Source organism: Paroedura picta, chromosome 5, assembly GCF_049243985.1.
Source record: "Paroedura picta isolate Pp20150507F chromosome 5, Ppicta_v3.0, whole genome shotgun sequence".
Classification (NCBI taxonomy): Eukaryota; Metazoa; Chordata; class Lepidosauria; order Squamata; family Gekkonidae; genus Paroedura; species Paroedura picta.
The window spans coordinates 51,433,078-51,442,283 of NC_135373.1; the positions used below are offsets into that span (position 1 = coordinate 51,433,078).

At 44.5% G+C, this 9,206-nt stretch overlaps 1 protein-coding gene across 3 annotated transcripts in view; it reads right to left on the reverse strand.

The window, feature by feature from the left end:
* The window catches only part of BMAL2 (basic helix-loop-helix ARNT like 2), a 33,692-nt gene extending 24,800 nt beyond the window's left edge, over positions 1 to 8,892 (reverse strand). Inside the window, exons 1-5 of one of the 3 annotated variants that reach the window (XM_077337885.1) lie at positions 8,537 to 8,600; positions 7,848 to 7,888; positions 2,929 to 3,073; positions 1,887 to 1,940; positions 895 to 933 (exon numbers count right to left, since the gene is read on the reverse strand). In XM_077337885.1, the coding sequence (XP_077194000.1) occupies positions 895 to 933; positions 1,887 to 1,940; positions 2,929 to 3,062 (227 nt within the window). In that variant the 5' untranslated portion in view covers positions 3,063 to 3,073; positions 7,848 to 7,888; positions 8,537 to 8,600. Of the gene's footprint in view, positions 1 to 894; positions 934 to 1,886; positions 1,941 to 2,928; positions 3,074 to 7,847; positions 7,889 to 8,536 lie in introns of all 3 variants that reach the window. The other 2 variants (XM_077337884.1, XM_077337882.1) reach the window with 2 other exon arrangements.
* Positions 8,893 to 9,206: the final 314 nt, after the last annotated feature.

The following is a 9,206-nucleotide window of genomic DNA, read 5'->3' on the forward strand; positions in this document are numbered from 1 at the left end:
TTTTGAGGCCCCATGTAGAAGCACTTCCTCTCCTCATGGCAGCAAGAAGAGAACTGTGGGAGGAGGGCTCATCCCACTTCTGTCAAGTGACCCTTTGGGGGGGAAAAGATCTCTATAGACCAGGGGTGGTCAAAATGTGACTCCCTAGATGTTCATGGACTACAATTCCCATTAATACATGCTGATGTGTATGTGGTACAATGTGGTACATTGTGGTACAATGTAGGTAGTCAATATGTCTGGGTTTAACATATCATCTGATGGTTCTCCTTGTTGTATTGAGCGGGACATCAAGTTTGTGGACATGGGAGGCTGTTGAGCCCCGTTGAAGCACCATATTCTGCAGTACTATATATATCAACCTCAAAGCTGAGCATCTAAGTGTTGTAGCAGACACAGCTCAAGTTGTGCCACATAATTTTCAGAGAATGCTGTTTTGTGTGCATATTTTCATTGCTATATTGGTAAGATATATTGGTTTATAGCTCATGGTCCTGTAGGTTAACACCAAGATTCTTAGGTGTATGGTGGTGTGTAAGTTGGGTGCCATTAAGGTAGGCATTCAGTTCATGGTTGATTCACTAAAGCTTCCAAGCATACACATTTAATATTAACCTGCAGGAATTTCTTCCTAAATAATATCATATCAAACACCATACCACCACATCATCAATGCTGTCCACAATTCACAAGTGAAATACTTAAGTCTATTGATTGTAATTGAAGACTGTCATGCCGATACTTGGGACTTTAAATGTAAACAGTGTATTTAGCTGTGGTGCAATTGTGCCCTATGTCCTTACGTTGTCACTACACTTTCTGATCATAATGCAAACCTAATTTAAATTAAAATACTTCCCTTGTAGAAAGGCATACTTTTTCAAGTTGCAGTACCTGAAATATTTAATTTTTACATGTTCTTCATCTTCACTCCTAGGGAGGAAATGTAAGGATTTAGTACCATACAGAAAGATGGACTAGATTATACCATTTATTATTGCATACATCTCTCTCAAATATTAGAATTCTCTTGGAACACTTCCAAAATACAGTAATTAAGTATGCCAATAAGTTCCAGGAGAAAGCATTTAAAGATTTTTTTTAAAAGAATTCTTTAATCTAAATGAAAAAGGGGGAACAATGCTAATCACATTTCTCTTCCACTATTTTTATAAAATGTTCTTTGTATACATTAGAAAAATATATAGCTGAAGAAGTTTCAACACAGTGAACTTTTTAAAAAATGATCTTTAGGACAACATTCACACTACTGTGATTCAGAGCTAGACAGAATGACCCCCCCCCCAAAAAAAAACCCAATTCACAAATCAATAAGAAGAAAAGCATCCCAACTGAAATAAATACTATAGAACAGGGGTAGTCAAACTGAGGCCCTCCAAATGTCCATGGACTACAATTGTGGACATGGGAGGCTGGCAGGGGCTCATTGGAATTGTAGTCCATGGATATCTGGAGGGCCGCAGTTTTACTACCCCTGGCATAGAATAAATACTTATCCAGAGTGAATAAAATACTACAGATGACATAAAATGTTAAGATTTTAAATAACTAATTGGTTACAGAATTGTATGTTATACAAATTAGGTTATTTAAAATGAAATCTAAATTTAATACCCTCTTTTTTCTCACCCTGAGTGATCTTTTGGTTTTATGCCATGTAATAGCTTTGAGGCGTTTGATTCTCAAGTTCTGAATGACCATCAAACAGACAAAGATACTTAGTTTTCATCTTGTACCCAGTAATATGAAGTAAGCAAATTAACTTAGGGACCTTTGCAAGGGTACAAAGGTAGCTGCACTGATATTTCACAGTGATCCTGTACACCCTAAATAAATGTAAATATAGACAACAAATAAAAATATACCTGCTCTGAAGATCATCAGCTTCAATCTCACCAGTGTACCTAAGAGAAATTAAACTAATTTGAAAACATTAACAGAGAAGTCAGTATAATAGAAAAAAACAAGTATTTTTTTATTTCCAACAAGCAAACTCTCTCCAGTGTAGTTGTGGGATGTTTCTTTTTCGTGTACTGCTGACTTAACTGCCTCCCAGCTTCACCAGACCACTACTGTTAGTGCCTGGCCCAACAACCAGCCCTGCCCTTCCTCCTTCGCTCTCTGCCTCTTAGGTAGCTGGCCCCAATTGGCACTCCACCTCGGTATTTCTCATCTTTTAGTCTTATTTTGTAGTTATTGCTATCAAAAACATGTAATCCTACATAGTTTATTGTACGGTCATTAAAATTAAGGCAAAAGCGTTGTCATATCTAAATAAATATAGGGTAATTGGTCATCAAAACTACAGCAAAAAGCGAACTTCTTACCCCTAACATAGCTAACTAATATCACTACTTTAAAAAGCTCTGTTTAAAATACTGGAGCCAAAATACAAAGCTACTGGTTGTAAAATGATAGATTCAAATGGGTAGCCATGTTGGTCTGAAGTACAATAAGATCAGAGTCCAGTAGCACCTTTAAGACCAACAAAGATTTATTCAGGGCATGAGCTTTCGAGTGCAAGCATTCTTCGTCAGACTATGAATTCCTTACATGACAGTGGGGATATATAGCAAAAATTAATACAGGTCTTAAAGGTTGTAAAATGAATTTGCCTTCCACCACTGAATGGTATAAAGTTAACGTATAAATAAGCAATTACAAGAATTTCACATGCGTGCATTTTGATGTTACACAACAAAACATTCTGATGTGAAATATGTTATGCAGAGAAACACTACTATCAAATGACTGCTGAAAATACTAGTTGTCACAGTGGAATTTCTAGGTCCCATGGTGACCTGGCACCTGTGATTAGTTGTCTCCTGAGTTAATACATTTAATGAAGAGAAGCTTGTATGACCCAGTTACCTTACAGAGATGCAAAATGTAAATAATCTCACTTACTGGTTATCAGAATCACTTCCTTTGCGTTTCCTTGGAAACTCCATCACAAATGTATTGATTGAACTGGCAGCACTGGGTTTTGCTACGGGAGTCATAAGGCCTGAGACAACAGAAACACATTGAGTTCCTTCCATCTGAAGATTATCTGTGAATAAGGAAAACATATCTAAGATGAAAGAGGCAGAGTTCTATGGTATTTATTTTAGCTAAAATGAAAGGAAGAGAAGTAAACCATGCTAAAGAATGTAGCTCAAACAGGTGGCCCTAATATAAGTTTAAAAACATAAACCAAAGCCCAACCATCACAAACACCAGCAAACAATTGCTTCACACTCCCCAAATCACACTCCTAGTCATTACAACATACCTTGCAATAGATTATGATGGTGATTATTATTAATATTAATATTATTATTATTAAACTCTTATACTGCCATTCCCTTAGGCTCACGGCGGTTTACAAGATAAAAATTCCAATAAAATTCATAGTTAAAACCATTAAAACCAATCCACACTATCGATGTTAGGCAACAACCAAGCACTAACTAACCCCCACTAACCCCCCCCAAACCGCCCCATGTTAGCCGAGGGACATCAGGTTGCTAATATGGGAGTGAGGCAATCAGATCACTCAGATGAACCCAGGGAGCCCAGATCCAATGTCGGGACCGCCCGCCCTGGTCTCAACCATATGCCTGGCAGAAGAGCTCCGACTTGCAGGCCCTGCGGAAAGCTGTTAACTCCGACAGGGCCCTTAACTCTTCTGGGAGCTCATTCCACCAGGTTGGGGCCAGGGCCGAAAAAGCCCTGGCCCGGGTTGAGGCCAGGCGAACATCCCGAGGGCCCGGAACCACCAGTAGGTTTGCACCTGCAGAGCGAAGGGCCCTGCAGGGGGCATAGGCAACCAAGCAGTCCCGTAGGTAGGCAGGACCCAGGCTTCGTGTATTCTTAAAGGTTAAAACCAAAACCTTGAACTTGATCCAGAAACAAATTGGCAACCAGTGCAGATGTTGAAGTACCGGCTGAATGTGGGCCCTCCAAGGTGTTCTAGTGAGGACCCTAGCAGCCGCATTCTGTACCAATTGTAACTTCTGGGTCAAAGACAAGAGCAGGCCCGCGTAGAGCGAGTTACAGTAGTCTAGTCTGGAGGTGACCGTTGCATGGATCACTGTGGCTAAGTGATCTGAGGACAGGTAGAGCACTAGTAGTCTGGCTTGGTGAAGATGGAAGAATGCCATCTGGGCTACTTTCGTGATCCGAGCCTCCATGGAAAGGGAAGCATCAAAGGTCACGCTCAAATTCCTGGCTATTGGTGCAGGTGTTAATTGTACTCTGTCCAGGAATGGGAGGTGAGCTTCCTGATCAGGACCTCCGTCTTGGAAGGGTTGAGTTTCAGGAGACTCTGCCTGAGCCATCCAGCCAAATGCAGAACAAATTATTGTCTGTATCACTCTAGGGAGGTATCCAAGATTTGAGAACTTGCATAATCTAAAGCAGAAGTGTCAAACCCATTTACAAGGGACAGATCAGACATAAATGTGAGTTTGTTGCCTTTGGCCTTTCCTCCCTGACGGATTGGTGGTAATTGCCCAGAGGATGCCCTCGCCCCCTAGAGGGAGAAAGACTTTATAAAGGACAGCAGCTAGTAAGTTCCAAGGTGGTGTGGCCACACTGTGGTCTGGGGAAAGGGCACAGAGGAAAACCCACAAGGGTGGACTGGAGAACCAGTGGTGCAGCACTGGGCAGACTTTCCCATAGTGCCCACATCCACCACCAATGCCAAGAACCTGGGCCCCAGGATAAAAATGTGAAGCAGCTGGATGTTGTAACCATGTAAAGTCACTGGAAGACAGGTTTAATTAACCTCCCACCTGCAAAAACTAGGGAGGGAGCAGATCCAAAGCCATGTGCACAGTAGGACCCAGGCCAAGCAACATTTTATGAGCTGGAGATGCCTGTGCAGCAGCAGCCACTCCCAGCCAAGGCTGCCAGGCGATCCATGGCTGGATAATGCTGCAGGTTCAAGCCAGGGATTGTTAACAAGCCATTCTACACCCCACCCTGCCCTTTGGCAACAGCCACCTAGAAACTGAAGGCCACCAGATCTTCTGACAGGAAAGTGGGTATCCTGTGCACAAGGTGGCATGTGTGGCAGAGACCCCAGTTATACTGGTTGCTGGGTGGCCGGGGTGACAACTGCCACATGTGTGAACTTGTGCCCACAGTGCCCACTTATAAGTAATCTTATAGATGTGTTTTAGATTTTCTACTCGATTAGTTAAAAAGGCTTTATTTTATCTGATAGCACACTGCTTGTTATGTATGTATGTATGTATGTATGTATGTATGTATGTACGTATTATTTTTTCAAATGGTATTGTAAGTATCCCAAAGCTTTTCATTATAGGAAGTACAGGACGGAAATATTTGTATCATCAGAAGTTAAATCAGAAGCACAAGTGAAATCAACATGATTGATCTATCAGGCTAGATAAGAGCCAATGATGGGCTGGTTTGGGTCAGTGGGCCAGATGTTCAACATCTGGGTCAGTGGGCCAGATGTTCAAGTAAAGATCACTTTACTGGAATCATTGATTGTGATGTGACTATGACTAGTATAAATGCAATGTAGTTGGGAATGGTGTGTGTGTATATATATTTCCTATCTCTGGTCTGTAAATAGAGACAGCCAAGATGCTTCCATGCTTGAGAGGACAGACAGGAGGGCGGAGAGCAAGGTCTAAACTAACTGCTGTCAGCAATTGATTATCTATGTGCCCATTATTCTCTTAATGTAGATATATTTATTGAACCCAAGATGTTTCCCAGGCAATTCAATCTCAAGCAACTACAAACAAATCCAAATCATTGTTTTTTTTTCTATTTATCTCTGGAATCTGTTAACCATGTTCATTATGCTGTATGTTTTCCATTAGGAATGGGCACAAACCAACCACAAAGCAAAAATTGTAATTTTCTGTCACAAACTTTTAAAGCATTTTGTGGCAGCTTGTGAACAAAACAGAAAGCAGGCGTTTAAAGAGACTCTGAGTCTCCCATCTGTTCAGTTGTTTCAAGCTGTGTAATCCCTTTAAAGTTTAAAGGAAGTGCACCAAAAAGCCCCCCGAAACAGCTGAGTGCCTGCTTTAAACTTTAAAGGAACTGCTCAGGACAGCCCAAAACTGCTCACTGCTAGGGAATAGTATGTTGTTTTTTGGCTTTCTGCAAACCCTGTTGAAATGGACTGCTGACCCTTTCAACAGGGTTTGCAGGGCCCCAAGCTATGAACCTATTTGGTTTGCAAATGTACCTCCACAGGCACAAAGTGACACAAACTGTGTTTTCCCAGTTCATGTTCATCTCTATTCTCCAAATGATTTTTTTTTGTAGTATGGTTATACTGTTTTAGATTGATTCTGCTGTCAGTTTTGGCATGATGTCTTCTTATTTATTATATTTTTCTATTCTATTTTGATGTAAGCATGCCAAAAGCCTTTAACCTGAGATACAAATTTTAAATAGATAAAAATATATACATCAACAAGATTTGAGTCAGGCAGTTTCAAAGTTTCAGACTACATCTGCTAAAATGTATTTCTCCCTGACAAGCAAGTGTTGTACTAGATATTTATTTATTTTACTTTTATATACTGCTCTCTTTTAGGGCAAGCCACATCGAAAACAGGGATGGAATTATCTCCATATACAAGTCAGTACCTCATGCAGCAAGAGTGATATGACGATAAGAACCAGGATTTAATTTAATTATTAAGGTGGTTAACAACAAGCTGTTTAATTACTGCCCTTATTCCTTTACATTCTAAGCAGCAGTAAGGGTAAATGCAAGCTTCTTTGGGTCCCCACTGGGGAAAAACGAAGCAAATAAATAACACGTGGGAACCCACAATACTGGGGGGGGGATTCCTCCCCCTTTCACTGCCAAGTTCCCACACCTTACAGCTCCTTGAAGGGGAGGGGAGTCTTGCATCGCTCACCATTGCTGAAGCTGGTGAGGCTTCAGGTCCCACCACCTACCTCTCCAAAGCTTCTCCTAGGACCTTCCCTCCCTCCCAGAGCCAACAGAATCTCCCTCCTATTACAGATGAGCTAGCAGACTCTCTCCCACCCTGCAGCTCACTCTGGAAAAGCCAGCAGACTTCCCGCCCCCAGCAGAGTCTTCCCTCCCATGCTCATGACACCTGCTGCATCACTGGAGATAAATGCATTCTCTGCGTTTACACAGAGAACAGCTTTTTATGGGGCGGGATTTAAACTCCCCACTTCACCCCCCAAAAGGCCGATTTTTTTTTTTTTGCTTAAGATCTGTTTAGTATCTAAGTGGTCCTAATCTGCAGATTTAGATGGGGACCATAGGTAGCTATTAGAATTAAAATATAAAATAATTTATTTTACAACCAATAAGTAAAAGTATGCAGAATTGTGATCTGACAACACTAAACCAGGTGAAAGAGTAAAAACAGTGTTTGGGCTTCTAAACACACACCATGAAGAAAAGTCTTACAATTCTGCAGCATCTAGCACAATGCCAATCCCTGACCTGGGTGGCCCAGGATAGCCCCTCAGAAGCTAAGCAGGAAGACCACCGAGGAAGACCAGGGTTGCAGGCAATAGCAAGCCACCCCTGTTTCTCTCTTCCCTTGAAAATGTTAGGCTGCTGTAAGTTGGATACAACTCGACAACACTTTTAATACCTTCATTTATTATCATTTATGTATTCCTTTATTATTCAAGCTATGTACCGATCCTCCTTGCAAATCAGGCACATACAATACTGCTTTAAGGCCTAGTATTAAACGTTTCCTAATAATTCAGTGGGCCAATAAACATGAATAGTATTGTGCAGTATGTTCAAACGTAAAATATGCAATATCTAACAAAACAACCTGATATTAATTCACCTTACTGAAGGATTCCAGCTTGAATTTCAGGTGGGCAGGAGCTGAAAAAAAATCATAGGTACGCCGTTCTACGCAGAGCTATTTCTGTCTAAACTCATCGCTTCCAAGAGGTGTTAGGAATTGTAGTCACTCCACATCGAAGTTAGTCCAGCGTAAACCCACCGACACATATAAGCTCTGGGACCAGCTGAAAATCGATTGAGGAGAATCGCGACGCTCGTCGCAGAGGGAAGCTGTCCCGGCTCCCCCACTGGCTTCCCTCGGTCCACCACAGCCATCGGCCGGCGCTGCGACCGCCTCCTCCTCCTTCTTCCCGAGGAGGGGAGCGGGACTGGCCGCCGCTCCGAGCTCCTCAGCGCAAGCAGGGCGCCCACTTGGAAAAGTAGGGCAGGCGCGAGCGAAGTCACGAGGAGCAGAGGCGAGGAAGTTTCGCCGTCCGTCGCTCCCGACGCCCTGGGATCTCTGCCGGGGACGCCGCCTCCACACCCCGGCCGTCCGGAAAGGGCCCCCCTCTCGCCGAGCCCCCCAGGCACAGCGCGCCCTCCCCCGCATCCGAAGCGCACGGAGTCCAAGCAGCGCGCCGGGATTGCCGCCTGCCTGCCCTCTCTCCCCCTTCCCCTACGCGGCCGGCAGGGCGCATCCGATGCATCGCGAAGGACCCCCAGCCGCAGCCGCAGCCGCGTACTTACTTCCCTCCCCTCCCCGCGCCGCTCTCAGCTCCTCCGGGATCTCCGCCGGGGCCGCTCCGCCGCCGCCGCCGCCGCCTCCTGCCGCTTCCACTGCCTGAGCCATGGCGAGCGCCTGCAAGGAGCCCGCGCGGCGGCGCCCTCCCGGTGCCTCAAAGGCATGAAGGAAGGCGAGCGGGCCCCCTGGGCAAGCACCGACGCCGCCCCGGCCGGCGGAAAGGGGCCAGCGGGCCGAGGGCCGGAGCGAGAGAACGAACGCCCAGCCTACGACCCCCGTCCGGGAGCGCCTCTGCGCCGCCTCCCGCCTTCTCTTCTCGCGAGAGGCCGGGGGAATCCAGCTGCAAAAGCACGCCGAAAGTGCATTATCCGAGGTGTGCATAATGGCCCCGGAGGGAGGGAAGCAGGCGGCTGGACTCCGTTTTCGCTCAAGGCGGGGAGGCTTTTTTTTTGTCGCTCGTGGCTGTATAGAGGTAGGGATCGGCTGGAATGACAGCTCGTCGCCAGACTACAGTGATCAGTTCCCTCAAAGACTGCTTTGGAATTATACCCCACTGAGGTCCCTATCCTCCCCAAGGTCCATCCCAAAATCTCCAGCAGTCCCCCAACCAGGATCTGATAACCCTGACAAAATGGGATCTGTGTTCAAGACTCACTCTATCGGCCACCCCCAAGA